The 19794-nt window shown below is 33.7% G+C and overlaps 2 protein-coding genes across 4 annotated transcripts in view; one reads left to right on the plus strand and one right to left on the minus strand.

Moving 5' to 3' along the window:
• LOC132704757 (uncharacterized) overlaps window positions 1-9178 on the plus strand; it is a 381739-nt gene extending 372561 nt beyond the window's left edge. For all 3 annotated transcript variants that reach the window (XM_060674976.1, XM_060674977.1, XM_060674978.1), the window contains 2 exons: window positions 2712-3068; window positions 6665-9178. In XM_060674976.1, the coding sequence (XP_060530959.1) occupies window positions 2712-3068; window positions 6665-6768 (461 nt within the window). In that variant the 3' untranslated portion in view covers window positions 6769-9178. The remainder of the gene's footprint in view (window positions 1-2711; window positions 3069-6664) is intronic.
• A 262-nt stretch (window positions 9179-9440) lies between these two features.
• On the minus strand, window positions 9441-14489 carry LOC132705432 (neuroendocrine protein 7B2). Its single transcript, XM_060676018.1, has 7 exons — window positions 14410-14489; window positions 13540-13614; window positions 13074-13255; window positions 12790-12992; window positions 11588-11778; window positions 11334-11393; window positions 9441-10353 (listed from the first exon to the last, which is right to left on the minus strand). The coding sequence occupies exons 2-7, from the start codon at window positions 13600-13602 to the stop codon at window positions 10279-10281; spliced, it is 774 nt and encodes a 257-aa protein (XP_060532001.1). The 5' UTR covers window positions 13603-13614; window positions 14410-14489; the 3' UTR covers window positions 9441-10278.
• Between the last annotated feature and the right edge of the window lie 5305 nt (window positions 14490-19794).

Consider the following 19794-nt stretch of genomic DNA (forward strand, 5'->3'; position numbering starts at 1 on the left):
TGTTTATAGATTTCTATAGACTCTGGGATTTTTTGTTGGTAGAAGAATTGATTACATGCAAGAATTTTAGTTTTATCGTGATTGTGTTCGGCAACAGCTGATGAGTTTATGTGTCTTAGTCGTAAGGCTCTTTCTTGTTCTTTGAGCCTTGTTGATATTTTTCGTCCGGTCTCTCCAATGTATTCTTTGCCGCATATGCATGGAATGCATGAAAGATACGTCATCTATGGATCGCAACCTTAAGTCTGTTATTAAGGCTTCTTCTCTATCAGACTCCGTGAAAAACTCTGTCACCCCCCATGACTCTAAAATTCCTCGTCTCTACGGACTCCCCAAGATCCACAAACCAGGATTATTTCTTCGACCTATTGTCAGCGCCATTGGTTCTCCTACATATTCTCTAGCAAAAGATCTACCTTTCTTATTAAAACCCTTTACAGGGAAAACTGATAGTTTCATAATGTATTCCTTTCACTTTATTGAACAATTAAAAAGCATTACATTAGATACACAAGTTAGTTTCAACGTAGAGTCCCTCTTTACCAATATTCCTATTCCTGAAACTGTCAACATTATTTCAGATATATTAAAATCCGAGAATCTGGAACCAAACTTTCTCACCTTAATCGAAAAATGAAATTTTTCACCACTCATCACCACCACCAGTCATCGCGGATTTATTTATGGAAGCCTTTAAGAAGAAATCTCTCGACACCTTTCATCTAAAACCAAAATTATGGAAACGCTACGTCGATGATGATGATTGTTATTTGGCCTCATGGTCAAGAAACCCTAGTAAATTTTCTTAGAAATTTAAACTCTATACACCCTAACATACGTTTTATCATTGAGTTGGAAACTAATAATAACCTTCCATTCTTATATTCTTATCAATAGAAAATCAGCCCTAACAATGCATGGTCATATCACGATCCGGCCCAATCATCTTATTTGCAGAGCCGTAAAACTATCTCAGCCCGAGTCACTGAACCCAAAATTTAAACCCCTGACCTCTGCTCTTCTCTCCAAAAGGATATTAAGCGTTCGATCAAAAAGTACACTTCACCACAACCTTCCAATAGCAATGAGGCCGAAAGTTATCCTACACTTGCCTGGTCCTTCCTTACATTCAAAATATCCCAGACCACATATCAAAAGTTCTAAAGAAGTATAACGCCACAACCAGATTTACCACTTGTCCAAAAATCTCTCAACATCTTCGGTCGGTCAAAGATAAAATTCCATTGTTGATTCCAGGAGTTCACAGCATTCCATGCATAAGCGGCAAAGAATACATTGGAGAAACCGGACGAAAAGTATCAACTAGGCTCAAAGAGCCTTAGGACTAAGACAGATAAACTCATCAGTTGTTGCCGAACACAATCACGAAACCGGACATAAAATTTTATTCGATAAAACTAAAATTCTTGAATGTAATCAATTCTTCTACCAGCGAAAAATCCCAGAGTCTATAGAAATCGATAAACAACCTAACAACCTTAATCGCGACTCAGGTTTCAACCTATCACCAATGTGGGAATCAGTCATCCGAGATGCCCCTCATTTATGCGAGCCAGTTTCAGTCAAGTTATGTAAAAAGTATATACAGGGTGTTTTCTAATTGAATATCAATAATTAAGGGGACAGTTTGTGGGTCCATTTTAAAAAGTAAACTTTATATGAACATCTGAGATACAGGGTGGTAAAGTTATCAAAAATAAAATAAATTTTTTAATATCTGAAATACCACTTTAGAAATTTTAATGGCCACCAGCGGCTGGGGTACGCCATTGATTTCTCTTAAAATAAAAACTATTCTTACAATCTTCAATCATTTCTAAAAAAAAATATTTCTTGATTTTTTCAAGGCGATGTACGGTTTTGGTTTAAAAAAATTAAAACCTCTTCTCTGGATGGTCCTGACAATATTGTTAAAATAACAGTATGCAGAGAATTATTATCATTATTATTTTTTACTTAAGTAATTGTCGATTAAAATTATATTAATAACTGTAAAAGTAAAATCAGTCTTCTATTTTTTTCCGAAGGACACTGTTTTTAATTTTTCACAAAAAAAAGTTTTCATAGACAATCAGTGGCACGCCACTGATTGCCTTAAAAAAAAGTAATGACGTTTGCATTCATTTATGAGCATATTTGATCTCATAATTCTTTTTTAGTCCGTCGCACGGTTTTCACTTAAAAATAAAAACTAATTTCCATGCATGCTGTCATATTAGTCATATTGTTATGACTATGCGGAGAAGAGGTTTTAATTTATTTAAGCAAAGAAATGATTGGAGATTGGAAGAACAATTTCTATTTTAAGAGAAGTCAGTGGCGTACTGTCAATGCCTGTCAAAAGTTCAGTGCTCCCGCCACTGATTTAAAAAAATAAGATTAAAATATCTTAAGTGGTATTATAGATATTAAAAATGTAGATTTTATTTTTGAAAATTTTACCACCCTGTATCTCAAAAGCTAAGAGGTTTAGGGTATATGCTCATATGAAGTTTTCTTTTTAAATGGTCGCAAAAATCGACCTGTATAGGACTAAATGCCGGGTTTATGTTAAATTGCTTGATCGGAATAGGGGTTATCTCAGTTGTTAAACATTTACCAATTACCAGTTACCGTTACTATCGTCTGAAACTTTAACGCAAACACATGTTGTAAGTATTTCTATACTTAGCGTTTTGTTGCATTTGCAGGCAGTTCTGCGCTGTCCCTGAATAAAATCGGTTCGGAGACAGCTGCGTCGACTCCTCGCTCAAATCGCGTGATAGCGTTAAGCCCGACGCCAATCGGACCAATAGCGGAATCACTTGAATCTTCTCCGCCAACCGCGGCGCACACGAAATCCGAGCCGTCGGCGCAATCGCAGATTCCGGTTGCGCAGCCCCGTCCTAAAACACCACAATCTCTGCTGTGTCACACGCTGCCCAGAAACATCAACTCGACGAAGCTAACACCGTCGAGGACACAGTGGGCGCACGACAATGCGGACCAACTGCTGACCCCGTCGGAGAAGAGAAATTCCGTTGCCGGTGACATACCCACAACGGAAGGTAAGCTTGCGGAACATACTATTAACAATATACTGCTGGACAATAGATCGCAATAATTCGAAATTGCCAATACAATCTCCTACATTGTTTCTAGAAATTATATTTTTTTTGCATTATTATCTATACAAGGTGTTTTCTAATTGAATGTCAATAATTAAGGCGATAGGCGACTGCTTTCTCTTCAAATAAAACTTCGTCTTTGGTGGTATTTTAAGAAAATATTTTAAATTTAATCATTGCCTAAAGAAAAGCATTATTTTCGTAAAAGTAATAGATATAAAAAAGTTTAAAAAGTTAATAAGCAACCCAGCCATGATGGTTTAAACATAACGAGAATTTTGAAGAAGACGTTCGAAACAGTGCATCACAGACCCATACTCATATATATCTTTGAATTTGTCTTTGAAAGGACTATCCAAAAATGCATTAAAATGTAGGGTGTTCTACTTAAAAAAATGTAACTTTGTTTTACCACATTGCATATGAAAAAGTGGCGATTATAAAATTAATAAAAAATATAAAGGTCATTTTAATAGAAACAACTTTTGTATTTAATTTTTTTTGTAACCCCATAGGTTTTGAGATTAGGTATAGGCCGCTCTTAAAAGGCCACCCTGCATATTCGAAAATGTTCGCCTATCTGGGAAAGCGCTCTTGATATAATCCGCTAGCTTCAGACGCACTGCCATCAGCTAAACCATAATTAAAATGCATATCTGCTCACTGCTCATTAATAAACTCAACCATTCTTTTTTAAAATAACAATGCTCGGATATTTCAAACCCAATTAATAAGACTCAAAAAACTGAATTTGAAAACTGATGTCAAACAACCGCCTTGACAACGAAATTAATTCTTACAGAGACAGCCTTCTACAATGATAAGAAATAATAAATTAGTAATAATGTTAATAACAATAATAATAATAATAATAATAAAGATTTTAAAAATACACCTCAGAGATTACGTACTTCGGATTCGTTTATTGTTGTTTTATTTTTTTATGCGAAACCGTACATCTGATGGAAAAAATTAAGAAATTAAATTTCTTTACAAATGATTGAAGAAGAACTTTTCTTTTTAAAGTGAACTGAAAAATCTGGCCCTGAATTATTGACATTCAATTAGAAAACAACCTCTATACTTATAGCGCGTGAGCTGGCCGCGTTATTACCTGTTATTATGAGTTTACTTTAATCTAAAAGCACTTGTGTGTTTATAATTTTGCCAATTATGAAAAGAAGTATTTGTTTTTTTCTATGGGATCTTTTAGATTACTCTGGGATAAAAAGAAACGAAACTTTGAGTTTTGTAATTCAGGTTATCTCAAACGTTACTCTGCTACGTTTCGCCGTAAATTTTGCTCACATAACTTAAATACTTTTAAGTATTTGAAACATGAAAATTGGACATTCTAAACCTCATTAAATTCCACACTTATTTTATCTGAGAATATTTTACCCTTAATATATACATTTTTAAAAAAATACAAATTTGATACATTGGCACTTTTAGAACCAAACCGAAAATAAAACTTTTTTATATACATTTTTTAAAAAATACAAATTTGATACATTGGCACTTTTAGAACCAAACCGAAAAGAAACTTTTTTTAAGTCCGCCTACTTCGAGCCATAGTATTCCGCGCCGTGTCTACCAAAATCCTTTGCACCTCATCATTACTCAATTTCGTACTACTCTAACAAAAATACTGTGACGAGGGAGCCGAATGGGCTGGTTTAAAGAAACTCGCGAGAACTCACTGCGTTCTATAAAAGTGAAGCACCGCTTGCCAGTCAGTTGGAAAAGTGAAGCGCAAATAATTAACCGATAACCGACATAAATAGACATTATATAAATTATTATTAGTAGTGTGTATGGGGGGTGTAAATAGTTAGTGAGTGAGTTTTAATTTAACCTTGGTGTTTAATAACAAACATTATACACAATACACATAATTTTGAAACATTTTATTATCTCATATTGCTTGCCTCAAGTTTGAAATTGCAGTTTTGCAATTAGGTTATGTTATTTGGTTCGCGGGTGTTGTTTCATATAATAAAGGCGAGTCGATGTTGAAATGGAATAAACCAAGCTGTGTGTGTGAGATATTAACTATATTTTTATTTTATTTGAGAGACCTATGAATGCCATTATTTATGGAATATAACATCATTTAAATATCCGCCGCGGCTTCTCGCGGTGGCACGGATCTGACTGGTCCAATTTTCAATGACTCTTGCGCATGGTTCCGACTGAATTTGAGCGATTGCGTCGGTTATTTTGGCTTTAAGGGCATAGACCCGCGACTTTAGAAAACCGCACAAGAAAAAGTCTAGCGGAGTCAAATCGCACGATCTTGGTGGGCACCTCTGCGAGAGATAATCATACCCTAAACATATTCACGAAGAAGCTCCAATGCTCCGAATGCCCTCGTCTACGTCGTTTTCAAAAAAATAAGGACCACGAACACCGCCACTCCAAAATCCGCACCAAAGAGTTACTTTTTGTGGATGCATTGCTACCTGGCGAACCTCATGTGTTTGTTAATATAGCCATTCATCCAGAAATGCGCCTCGTCCCTAAAGATAATTTTTTGGCCAAAATTCGGATCGTCTTCCAAAAGGCCCAATTAATCATTACCCTTGAGCTCCTGGTTAGTTGTATTTTGTATGGGTGCAAGCCCAAGTCCCAAAATTCGCCATGTTGCAGTCTGGAAAAGACAAAGTTCTTCTCGGATTCTCCTGCACACTTGCACGAACGGCCGCGTAGAGGTGTTGGCTAATTATTTAAGTCTGCAAATCTTGTATAAGTAGTGATTTAAATCTCTTTTAAAAAACATGGTGAGTATTGATTGATTGAGTATTCTTGACCTAAGAATGGATGAAGTTGATATTGGCGATTTTACAATTCAATGGGTCCTCAATCAAAAAAAATAATAATATAGGTTTGAAGTAAAATCGGGAATGGTTGCATTGTTTTCATATGCGGTTTATATTTGCGTTGAATTTTTTGATGTTGCTATTGTTTAAAGAAATAGTTCGTTTGGTGTAGTTCGCCATTCAGTGCCTTCATGGATTCATCCGAAAGTTCAACATTAAAAGAAAAGCTTACCGGTTTCCAATCCAAACACACAATAAATTGCCTTGTTGATGGATGTCTCTTAAGAAATATTAAATAACAATTTTCCTGATATTTTTTATGTAAAAATTTTATTCTTCAAACTTAAACACATTTTAGCAATATATTTACAACTTACCGACAAAACAACGGAAAAAACGCGTTTTATGGATGCTTTTGAAATTTAATAGGGAGTGCTGGAAGTGTGGGGATTTTTGGCTAGTTTGAAAAAAAATCCAACTTTCCAAATTACCCTTTAAATCCGATAAAAATTGATTTCATCGTTAGCTCTTGCGTCATTTTCCACAAACCACACACCTCTAATAATGCTTTATTGCCACCTATTCATGTAGAAGGAGTAGGTCTAAGGTTCAAAGGCAACATGTAAACGTTGAGTTTGGAATTAAACGGCCACGTCTGTTTATTGTTAAATTCGCCAATAGACATCTGACTAATAATTTTATTTCTTGTTCTAGGGAAACCCAAAAAGATTCCTCCTCGGCCACCTCCGAAGCCGAAAAAGAGACTATCGACGGGACCTCTGTTCGAGGACGAGGGCGAAGACGGCACGGAAGTGTGATTAATACTAAAACTGGTGCTCGGTCGAGCGCTGGTTTAACTCTGTGCTAAAATTCCGGTGGACCAAATTTAATTATAGAAAATTTCGGTGATTATATAAACTAACTGGCAACAATAAGAAAGTGCAGTGATTGTGATATGATTATAGACTGTGAACTAATTTATTCCAAATGATTTTTCAGATAAAAATAATTGACGCTCTAAGTATGTTATGATTTTAATTATCGATTTTTTCATTAGTTTGACGAATAGTGTAACTGTAACTATAGCAAAGATGAATAGGATCTTATAGCGGCGAGAATCAAAAGGGTAGCAAATGTCAAAGTTCTTTCTTTTTATTTGTTGGGCATCGCTTAGCGCTTGATGGCTAATTGAGTGTTATGATGTTGGAAAGTTCGTACAATTTACAGGGTGGTCAAACACTATAAGAACTATATGAAGTGTGTATATAGGTAGGTATTGATTCTTATTATTACGCCAAGTGCCTTATCGAGAAGATCTTTAAAAATGGATTGGTATTTTATTGTTCGCGGATGGTGCGGATAATTATAAACAGTTGCAACAACATATTAATGCCATCAATTATCATATCAAAGTACTTACGAATGCAAAACGCCACGCAGTTTGTGCAACTGACTATAATCACGTAACTAGGAAAAGAAAAAAAGTTTACTTTAATCAATCAGAAGACTTACCAGATATACCGTGTTTAATGTTCATTGTGCATTATTATTGAAATGGGAGTTTTAAACGCACATCAGCGCCATTATTTCCCAATCGAGCGGTATTTTTTATGTAAATTCCGTTCAGGAAATCGGCGATTGCGGTAAACCGAGAAAACTAAATATTTACAGAAATAATTACAAAAAGTGTGGAAACAACTTGGTCTGGCCAATCAGAGCGCTACGTCTTCGTGTCTCCCTAGAAACTTTACTGTTTTATATACTGGGTGTTTTAAATGCGCAGCCAACCCCCGAGATGCGATTCTTATTATAAATATTTTTCTTGCTTTCAAAATACTGTGCATCAAAATAATTAAACCAACCCTGGGGACTGATTTTGCTCCAATTAGAGGTAGTGGCGTCTCGGGAATTTTTTTTAGAATTAAGTAACTAATAAAACTTATAATTTGTGGTAAATGGTCAACATTTTTTTTCAGAAAATGTGAGTCAGCTTGTATGCAGGAACTCTACTAAAGTTAATAATTTTGAATATGATCAAATCAATTATAAGAACATTTACTAAGATATTGATAAAGACGTGATTTTTGTTAAACGTTGTACTTAAAAAACACCCAGTATTATTTGGTTGTTCATCTTTCGCACCACAAAAATATTTAAATATGTGCGCGTAAGGGCTTCCAAAACTTTGACTGATACTGAGAAGATTTAAGTTACGTGTTTTTAGATTTATTCAATTGCGTAAATGCAGTTGAACTCCGATTTTTTTGTTGTCCGAGACAAAAACGAAATATGCAGCTAACGCAGCTTTACTTCGACTAATTTATTTCCAGTTTTAGCATTTTTAAGGCGCGTGCGTGGTCAATACGGTCAAAATTTTAAAAAATTCAGATAAAAATGCTAAAGCATCTATTTCTGTTAAATTATTAGACAATCTATCATATTGTATAAAATGAATTTATGTCTACGATATCTATGCTGCCTTTGATCTCTTTCGAATTTTTATGTTAGGCAATGTTGCAGTATTAATAATTTAGGAATTTATTAGCCGTATTCCTTTACCAACTTGGTCCAAATTGCCAAAAGGTTTTTAATCTTTTTTTCATCCTAATATTTTCATCCAACTTTTTCATTGTTCCTCTTTAATTTATATGTAGATTTTCAAAGAATCTATTTGCGAAATGACACCATCTCTAACTTATTTTTTAAATTATTATGTTTTTTAGTGGTAAAGGATGTAATTAAGGAATTTGTTTTGTAAATATCATATTTTTGTATTTCAAAATAAATCGAATATCTATTTAACTTCTTACGGTAAGATGAATATGGAAAAAAACACTCAAACAAGCTAAAATTTGAAAATTCAATTTAAAAAGCTTATCATGACTCTCAACATGAATAGAGTCCATGTTGGTTCCACGTTGTCACCTTAGTTGTTTATAAAACGCATGTATAACTGTAACTGTAACTTTGGTTGATGAATGACAGTGTTGATGACAAGGACGATTTTTTGAGGTTTTGAGGTCTTATGCAAATATTTCTGATTTTACAATTAATTTAGTTAAGCAGAATAAATCGTAATTGTATAAAAAATTTCTTAACGCTTCTAGGTATATATACAAAATAGTTGTTAGTCATATACATGTACATATTAATATTTTCTATTATGTATCTATATTACAATAAATTGAAATAAAGTATGCTAAATGTTCAATATAAATATATGTAATTGTATTGTGCCTATTATTTTTTCACACTTAAATTTATTATTTTTTCATTACACTTACCTCTAGACCAAGTAGGAATAATGCTAAAATGATATATACGGCTGTCGATTGTTTTTTGACAAGGTAAGAATCACCTGGATTCGATAATTATTTTTGGAGAATTTTTGGGGATTATTTTGTGGAACTTTTTGCTGATGAGCTGCGATACAATAGTTCCTACGGTAAAATTTTAATTTTATTCTTTGGTTAAATGAAACAAAACCATGTGCATTAAGAGAATACATTTATTCATATTGATAACGGAACACGCAATAACAGTGTTGCGACGACATCTCGCGGATGTTTCGCGTTCAATCATTTTCATGCCGGAGAAGGTTCCTGTTATAGAAAATGGTTAACCGACCTTCGTATAACGGCAATAACAATTAACTGTTAATACACCAATAGTTTGTATACTTATTAATGATATTACTTATACATTTTATAGTTTTAGTAGTCCACCATTTGGAGTAAGACGTCGATCTGACCGTCTCACTTTTAATATAAATATCACTTTCTTTGTAAAATGATTCTTTCCTCAGTAACGGTAGAGCGGTAAACGAAAACAGGTAGAAAAGACTGGGTTGTTCTGTATTCCTTGACCGCGATGTACCGAAAAAAAAATCAAGTAGGGCCTTAGTGATATTTTGGTCAAAATCGTGATATGTGTAACCAGCTGGAAATCACCGAGAATAAAGAGATCATGTCTCGGTGATTTAGCTCACGTATTTTATGTCAAATCATTCAAAGCGAATTACTCAACGATCGTTACATTAAAAGAGTCCACAATCGGTTGTTTTCAACACATTTTCTAAGTGTAGAAGAGTATATTAAACACCCAAAGCAACTACTAACTACCTAATTTTTTTTTGTTCATAAGTGTTTTTTTAAGAAATTTTTTCGAAGGGTATTTGGAATGGCTATTATTTGTCAGAGAATCAGCCTTTTTTCGTAGCGGTCGTCGGCATATAATTGGGCCTCCCTATATGTAGATATAGATGTTACATCACTGCGCAATCAAGGGCCCATCCTCATGCGCTTTTCTTTAGAGAATCTAGAGCGAATTCACAACATATTAATCCCCTTCTTCGCTGCCACTGGCAACTTCTCGCCTGTCAGAAACGGATTTGTGTTGGGATTCTAAAGAAAAATAAAATTTTCAATAAATATAGATCATTTTTAAGTTTCGAGAGCAATGACGAATTCAGCCGACGTTAGAGTTATATTTACTGATTAGATTATGTTATGTCATTTCGATAACGCTCTGTATGTATGTTTAAAATGAGAAAAAGGTATGAATTTTTCTCTAAAGTAACGAAGATAAAGAACAATTTCGTTTTTCATAGACTTAATTATATACTCCGATAATTCCTTATTACACTATATAAAAGCCAACATATCTCAATTCAAAGCGGAATATTGTAAATAAAAACAATATTGAACTGGGTTCCATTCCCACTATTTGGGCAATACTATTGGTTTCATATGAAAGGGTTCCAGATACTCAATTTATCCAACTGTTATCTATGATTTATGAGCTCAGGTTTTTGTGTTTTTTCTTATATTATATATTTAAACCTAAACGTGTTTCACTTTTTTTTATCGCAAAGGACGTGATTAGTTTTATGCATCATGGCTAAATGAAAATCAAAATTAGCAGTTTGAAATTGTGCCGATTAATAAATAGTATTAAGTATGCGATACATTTATATAGTGTACACGTGCATAGAGCGGCAAGGACAGTGTGTGTTCTGTGACAAGAGAAGAAGAATGAACGGCACCATGAAAATGAAAAAAAAATGTGTGACGAGTTCTGTATTTTCATTTTGTGTATGTGTGTATTAAAGAAAACAGTCTCTCCGTTTCGATCCACACCCCAACAAATAGTTTTGTGTTTTGAACAAGTGATAGAGATTTCAAACATGCCAATCCATTTTGATTTAGAATAGTACAAATCTGTTGTATTTAATGGCACCATATAAGCATAAAATGGACTCCAGTTTCATTTTTAATTAAAGTAAAATTCACAATGCTACTGTAAAAGCAGAAGAACGGTAGAAAAATGATTTGGAAAATAACTCAAAAGTCAAAGTACATAACTGCGTGCTCTACATTTTTACCTTTTCAGCGGAATGAAATTTCTTGGCAATTAAATTTTTATGCGGGTATCCCTGATTGATCTGAAAAACAAGCTGAGTTAGTTGGAAACACTGATGTCCAGAATTATAGTATTTTTAGAACGTTCTATTAAAATTATTAGCTAAAACACACGTTGTACGAGCAGTTGATTTTCTAAAAATTCATTTTGTTTTGAAGAATTATGAACGTTACTTCCATTTTTAAAATATGTTAACTTTATCAGATATCTATGTACCTTAAATGATTGCTGCATTAAACGGTTAAAATCCACTTGGGCGATGGACTCCATTGGATCGTCTAACATTGGATTATTGGAATTTGGACAGTCGAACATGTGCTCCGTGTCACACATACAATCTTGCATCGCCTGGTACCGTCTGCTGTATGACGCGGTGTTTTCGAAATCTTCCAGGCACCCTTGTTCTTCTACGTAAGGAATTTTTGTTATCTTTTGATACAATATAAAGAAAAATAAATGCTCCATAAATATAGTGACAAATATTAGTGGTGAAAGTGCAACTTAACTTTCCAAAAATTTTTCAAACATTCCAAACATTTTAAAGATAAAAAAAAATCATTATCGAAAGCTCCGTGGTACACTTTGTGAAATGCGTGCCTTTTATATATCCATACCTACAATGATAATATGCTCAATGGAATATTCAAACAGCTATCGAGGTTGACCAAGAGTGTATTTTTAGGAAGAAATTAAATTTTATTTCCAACTTGTTCCCCTTTAACGACAAACGTTTATTTATGCTCGAGATTTATTAAGCTAACGTGTTATTTTCGTTTATAGTATCACCTGTTGGTATACATATCATGTATTCCAGATTACACCAATGTGATGGTTTTTGGAATGCAACACCCTTTGTACTTTTGCACCTATTTTTATAATCTTGTCAAAAGTATAAACCAGTTGGTAAATAGAAATAAACCCACTGAACAATGATATTTTAATAGGAAAAGGCAATTTTGCCACGAAAAATAAACGCTGAAATCCAAACGGAAAAAATACACCGATCTAGCGTACGGGAAGCGTCACTTTACCACGTGAGTTTCGTGTCCCACGGATCCGAGCCACTTGGGATATTTCCGGGATTTTACCGCACTGCTTGAATCTTGAAGTTTGTCTATTGTGACGGTCTTGTCAGTGAATGTATTCGTATTGTTTTTCAAAAATATACCCAAAAACTAACGGGCTTAAAAAAAAGTATAGTATGCAACACGTTTGGTAAACTTTTACCGTTGCCGTTTACCGCACCTGTTGCATAACATACTATTACCCTGCAATTCAAAACGTAAAATAAAAAATCACGAATTTGAAGGATCTCGTTCTGTAAAATTAAATAAATTCTTTTCGTGACCAGTATTCACTTCATTAGTCTAAAGATTTTGGTATATCAAGACGAACAGTTTCGATTAAACGCAACGCACCCGTATAGCCAACTGGGCAGGGATTTGGTGGATTGCAGTAAGCCGGTAATGTAGATTCCGCCTTAACCTCTTGGTTGTTAACCTTAACTCCGTGGGGCCTAAACAACTGTTCACCATCCGACCCCGGGATATACTGATTGCTCCACAAACTGCTGTGACGAATATATTCCTGGTCGCGAATGCTGGGATGCATGTTGATATCCCTGGTATCGATAAATAAATCATTAAATTGTATTAAATTAGATAAAAGTAAAGGATATGAATTGTTATAAGGCTAAACATACCCCAAAGAATCATAATCCAATGGAAACATCTGCTCTTCTTCGAGATCTCTAGTCAGCGAGCTGCCATCTAAAGGCAGTCCGTCGGTGAAATCGAAATAGGAAATATCTCCATTGGACAATTCCTTTTTTCCATTCATGTGACTGACCAAATCTCGCAGGAAAAGGCCAGGAGCGAAACTCTCCTGGAATGTTTATATATAACAATTTTCGTTTTTTACTTAACAAATTTGATGTGTAAAATAGCGATTTTATTAAAAAAATTAATTTAGTTTTGGTAAATTTTTGAATATTTTCTAATTTTTTTCTTGTTTTCGCTTATGCTTAATTTTGATCCAGGCCTTAAAAGTTGAATGCATTTCTTCAATTAAAATCTTAATGAACCATACTTTTTTAATTGAAACAATGACGTTATTAAAACAGTGAGATACAAGGTGGTTTCTTCGCATAACAGTAAGGAAATAAATACCTTTCCCCTTGGTAAATAGCTAAATACTCCGGTGAGTGAGCAGATCAAAAATAGGACCTTCATGATTCTCGCGACCTGCAAAAGAGCATAAGTAAAAGTAAATTATTTATATATCTAGTAGCGTAATCTGGAAAGATTGATTGAACGCAATAAATGAAAGAGAATATCTAAAGTCAATAGTATTACATCAACTAGAATGTTATTTGGTAGATAATTCCAGAAACAAAAACATAAAATCGTTGATGTTTTGATAAATCTACGTGGTAAAGCAACAAATGGTGTAAATTTATCTAAAAATCGAGCAGAAATATAAGCAACTTTTTTCCCACTACTACAATTTTATAGTCTAGCTCTCCTATTAAAATAGTAACAGTATAATTTTCAGGAATTAACAGAGCAATTTAGAGAATTACAGCAAACATAATAAGCAATCTTAGCTCTTTAAAAAAGGATACCTTTGTCTAAGTTCGGAAATCAATTACAAATTCAATTGGTCCGTAAGTCCATATTTTCTATTTACTCCGAAATAACCTAAGAATGTCATTAATTGTACGATAATTGAAATAGTAAACATAATGATATTTAATAAATGCAAGTAAAATGAATAAATAAAAAAACTACTAACAGCTTTAAACCGTACCTATAAAATAACTGTTAGTTGTTAGGTAAAAAGAATCAACCGTTAGTTCATACCGATACGTCAAATGCACAAAATAACAACCATGCAAAAATCGATTCGGCTTCACCAAAGCATATGTTAAATTGATAACACTCATCAACGCGAGAAAATGAAATAATATGATAATATGAGTGGTATCATCAACAAAACAACAAAAATTAGCCATTTAGTAAAAGGTAAGTCCGACTTACCCAGTGGGTCGAGATACACAGACAGGGGAAATATAAATGCGATCAATAAGGCGGGTGCGCATAAGAGTGCACGTCAGTGTTATTTTAGACCACACCCGAGATACTGATTTGCACTTGGAGATCTATACACAAAAAAAAAACTGATACGTCGTATCTATTTGCAGGGGCACATCACTTAACCAAATCCAAGCATAAAAATTAAGCGTGTAAGCGTGTGTCCTAAAATATCTACGGTTGAACATGCAGGGTAAACAGGGTACTAAAGTTTAAGAAAAAAAACGCATTCACGTCAAGAACTAAAAACGGAAAACTTTTGAAATTTAGTATTCGCTAATAATTAAAAATTGCGCAAAATTGCAGGCTCTACCCGATACGTATGGCAACATTGGTATCTATTACAACTGAAACACTTAAGAATTTATTACATATCTGAAAATTTTACAAAATTATAAATATTGAACCGAGGTGGCTTTTACTTGATGAAAATCCATTTATCATTTATCATATGTTTATCAAACATTTGATAAAGTCGAAACAATTGGCATGTCATAATATATAATTTCGTGAAAATCTGAACTTTTAGTTCTTATTTATTTTATTTTATTTTTTAATTATAAATACTTAATACCTATAGTCTTAATATTTGCAGACTTTTGAGAAAAAAACTTTGCAGCTAATACAAACTAAAAGGTTACTAAATAGCAACACATATTTTCGCCTGAGTTCGCTCCTTGACAAACCTTAAAAGTTTATAGTATTGAGGTTAGTCAATTGACCGTGATCAACCGGCCACTTCTTCATTGACTAGCAAAATTCGATCAAAATGTTTTAAATAACATCTTGGGATTGTAGAGTGTTATCTATCATTATTTAATAATAATATGTACTTTATAATAAATTATTATAAGTTTGTGATGTCTAATTTAAAAAATTAATTTTAATTAAAATAAAAGAGGGTCTGTTGTCATGGCACTTTAAGCAGCAACAGAACAACGGGATAAAGCTGCCATTAGCGTATGCGTGGTCCCTCTCGATAGTCTACTGGTTGTGTCGTTATGTAGTGACCGCCGTGAGCATTTTCAATTTCTTTAAGTTTTTGAAACCGTTTTCTTATTGGTTTTATGGGCATTTTCAAATTGGACTGCATAGAATTAAGCATTACCAAATGGTGCAAACAAGAAGGGGTGAGATATCAAACCTAAACATTCATAATAATTTTCTTTCAGTAAGTAAGTAAGGTATGATTGAAAAAAAATCTGTTTATTTTATTTTAAGTAAGATTGATATTATTAATTCAAAAGAGCAAATTTAATTCAGGTAAAAATATTATATTTTATTAAAAAAAACTGTTAAATTAATATTGCATGTGCCTCAAACTAAAAAATATGACCTTCTAGTCTAAGAATAGCGTTAACAGAAAAAAAGGACTTTCCTTACAATTTATAATGACGGCTTCTTTGTTTTAAACCTATTACACGTTTCAATTGCTATTTTAAACATTTAAAACATTTAATTTTAATTTGAATGGCTTTCTTTTCAATCCAAATTCAGACAATACATTTGTTTTAATAAGAATAAGTAATAAAAATGATCATGCACATATTAGTTTCTTTCAAGAAGACATTATGGAATTATATTGCGTCTTATTGATTTACTAAAAAGCACCAATAAATTTTGATCAAATCGTTAGGGTTTTTTTTTTAATTTTACAACGCTTTCTCTCAGATTATTTTAAATGTATAACATCTTTAAACTGTTATTTGAACATTTAAAATAATATTTTCTGATGCTTATTTTATTACCTGTTAATTTTAATTTGAAGAGTTTCCTTTTCAATTATCATGCACATGCTAGTTTCTGTCAAAAAGACATTATAAAATCAAATTGCATCTTATTGATTTATTAAACGACAAATCATAAACTTTTTTTTTAATTATACATTTCTCTCTAAGTGTTTAACCTATTCAAAGAACACTCGAATAGCGATTCCAGCGTCTGTCTCTACAACCAAGCGGTCCGGCGAAACGGTATAGAAACGGTGTAGTAGTAGAACTATTAGTCCACCTTTAATGCCACTACCAATTTCTGCTGGACTTGCACCACTGCCCACCATACAATTGAACTCTCCAGGAATCAGTGAATCTGTATATATAAATTATATTGTAAAATATAGTGCATTTATTGACGTTTTAAGTATTTTACAGTACCTTAACGGCAGACATTCGCAGGAATGGACCGCAACGAATATTTGTGGAAACTTGAAATTTTAATTTGAAACGTAAATGCTGTGGGGTATTTTCGAATAAGTAGAAGCGTTTATTTTAACATCAGGTGATATGTATGAGTTTAATCTAAATTGCAATATGTTCGGAGGTATTTGACTGTAATTCTTCCAGTAAATACGTATTTATGTACCTGATTATCGAGCTTTGACCCTGCGAGGTTGTTTTCATTGGATAGTTCAAAGGGTAAGGGTAAGTACCCGAACTCTATATATCTTACAGGTAAGTTTGAAACCCGATTGAGATGATTTGGTCTGAGTTGAAGGCGCATATAAGAAATAACACTGCACGAAAATTTAGTATATACGTAGCTATAAATATCGGTACAAAGCTGGTCTAACTGTCAAAAGTAAGTAATAAAAGAAGAAAATATTTATCGAGAACGCTTAGTAGCGCAGTTGATCATTGAACTAGGCGACGACAGTAGCGATCGTGACGATTTTTTAAGTGACTGATACCTTATTATTATTATATTTACTATTTTGTGAATAGAACATGATAAATTGTTATTTTGTACTATTTTTTTATGTACACGTTTCAAGAATTGCTCGGCGAAAAATATTGAAAACATACTTATATCCCGCTTTTTAGTTTAGGTAGATAAATTCCTAGGACGGTCCTGGATGGTTACGGGTAAGGGTCTGCTCGGCGGGGTGTTCTATAAAGAGCTGCGGTTTTGAAGTAATAAACAGTAGACAAAGTAAATCACGGGGTCGGTTATAAAAACACAATATTTCTGGTCATTTTTATTTGGTAGCATCGCGCAGATTGCAATGTAAGTTGCTTTGCAAATGTAGAAGAAAAGTTGGCAAAAGTTGCAGCAATTTATTTAAAAATCGCTTTAAGCACGTGTATACCCAAATTAAAAAATTATTGCTCTATTTATGATTAACAAGAATTATTGGAAACTGGAAGACATTAAATTTTGCGATGATATTAGCTCAGCTGATGAGACTGACCCAGTTGATGGAATCTGATGGCAGAACCTTACGAGACTTTCCGAATATCAAACAATTCTTACTTTGTATAACTTGAAATAAATGTTGCGTTGTAATATAATTTGGTCATTTTTTATTTATACGTTCCTGATCATGCAAAAAATGCTAGTATGTTATTGAGAAAGCCACCAGATAAATTGAGTTGTCCAGGGTGATGCAAAATTATAATAGAAAAACTTTAACTGCAAAAATGACTAAAAAAGTTCATATAAACTTATCTAGTGTGAGGCTTATTAGGAGCGCATGACGCAAAAAGTAATTATTTCAAAAATACAAACATTGATCAAGTTAAGGCATTAACCTCTGCAGTCAGTCAGAATCTGCGCTAAAATGCATAGAAGAAATAATTCTCCCAATTTCCTTTCGGAATTTGTCAAATGTATTCAAGAAACAACTGTAGAATCTTCTACAGACAGAAAAGTCATTGCTTCGTCGCAAGCAATTGCAGATGAAAGTTTCGCATCCAAAATATGATTATAAAAAATACCAATGGACATTTTTTTTTCTAAAACTGTAATTTAATATGCGACTTAAGTTAGCCCTGAATGTAAGAGAATTGCACACAAATTATCTCTCTCCTTTGCTCTTTACAAACAGTTGGGCAAAACTACTATGGCCATTCGCCCATTACCGACTTCTGTCGAGGATTTTCTCTTTTGGTCAATGACCAACACGTACGAAGAAAAAATATAACCAAAATTTGCTCAGCTAGCAAGGATTCTGTGGTGGAGCATTGCACGCGGCGGTTTAACCTCCGTTCGCTCCCGACAGAATCCCTTGTATTCGTCCTCAAAAGTTTGGTATCGGTTTCCACTGTGTGGACTTAGTGTTGTTAGTGTTCAGTGCATGTTTTAAAGTTATAATCGTCGTCGGCCCCGTCGTTTTTCCCCGTTCACGCCGGTATGGAGGCCGGATGGGCCCGGATGGTCCGCGGTGGAAGCGGGGGGTGTCGGTTTTTTTTGGTATCGGTCAAATTTGTTTTTTTGCTAGTTGAGCAAATATTGGTTATATGTCTTCTTTGTACGTGTTGGTCAATGACCAAAAGCGAAGATCCTCGACGGAAGTCGGCAATGGGCGAATGATCCTAGCAGTCGAGCCCAACATTTTTTTGTGAAACGCATACTTGAACTTGAACTCAGCTAGCAAAAAACGATTTTGACCGATACCAAAAAAAATCGGCTTCCCCCCGTTTCCACCGCGGACCATCCATCCGGGCCCATCCGGCCTCCATACCGGCGTGAATAGGGAAAAACGAAGGGACCGACGACGATTATCGCTTTAAAACATATACTGAACACTCAAAACACTAAAAAAATGGAAACCGATATCAAACTTATGGGGACGAATACAAGGGATTCTGTCAAGAGCGAACAGAGGTTAAACCGCCGCGTGCAATGCTCCACCACAGAATCCCTACACAGAAATTAGTATTAGAGAAGACATAAATTAATATAATTTCTTTTTTTTAGTATTGGGATTATGTATTTACCTTATAGACCCAACAGTTATATTCTATCAAAATTTTAAAAACAACCGTTAAAAACAAAATTTCACCAAAAATAATTTTGCTCGTGAATTTTTAACTGGAATTTTTTTGACGGTCGATATGATGCCATTTTTTCGAATAATAACGGCTTGATTATTTTGTTGAAATTTTGTTTTTAAAAGTTTGGCGTTTGTTAGTGTCAAATGGCTAAACTTTATGCGAAAGTGTTTTTAATATATAATAATTTTATACATATAATAATTTGTGGGTTTATAAGTAAAATCCATAATGCCAATACTAGAAACGCGGGAAATTAGGATGTTTGTTGCGGAATGAAATCCAATAATATATAATAGTTATATCAATTTATGTATTCTCTAAAACTAGTTTCTGAGCAATTCTTCTTATATTTAGGGCTAATTTAGGTTACATATTGAAATACAGTTTTTTTCAACTTTTTTTGTAATACTTTTCAATTTTTGTTAGTCATATTTTTATAATTTTTATAATCATTTATTTGGGAACTGCAATTACTAGATTTGCGATAAAATATTATATTTACCCAAGCACGAGTTGCACGCATAAATTCGGGGAAAAAAAGCTGGTAATTTTAGCTCCC

Source organism: Cylas formicarius, unplaced genomic scaffold, assembly GCF_029955315.1.
Source record: "Cylas formicarius isolate icCylForm1 unplaced genomic scaffold, icCylForm1.1 PGA_scaffold_7__23_contigs__length_41026272, whole genome shotgun sequence".
Lineage (NCBI taxonomy): Eukaryota > Metazoa > Arthropoda > Insecta > Coleoptera > Brentidae > Cylas > Cylas formicarius.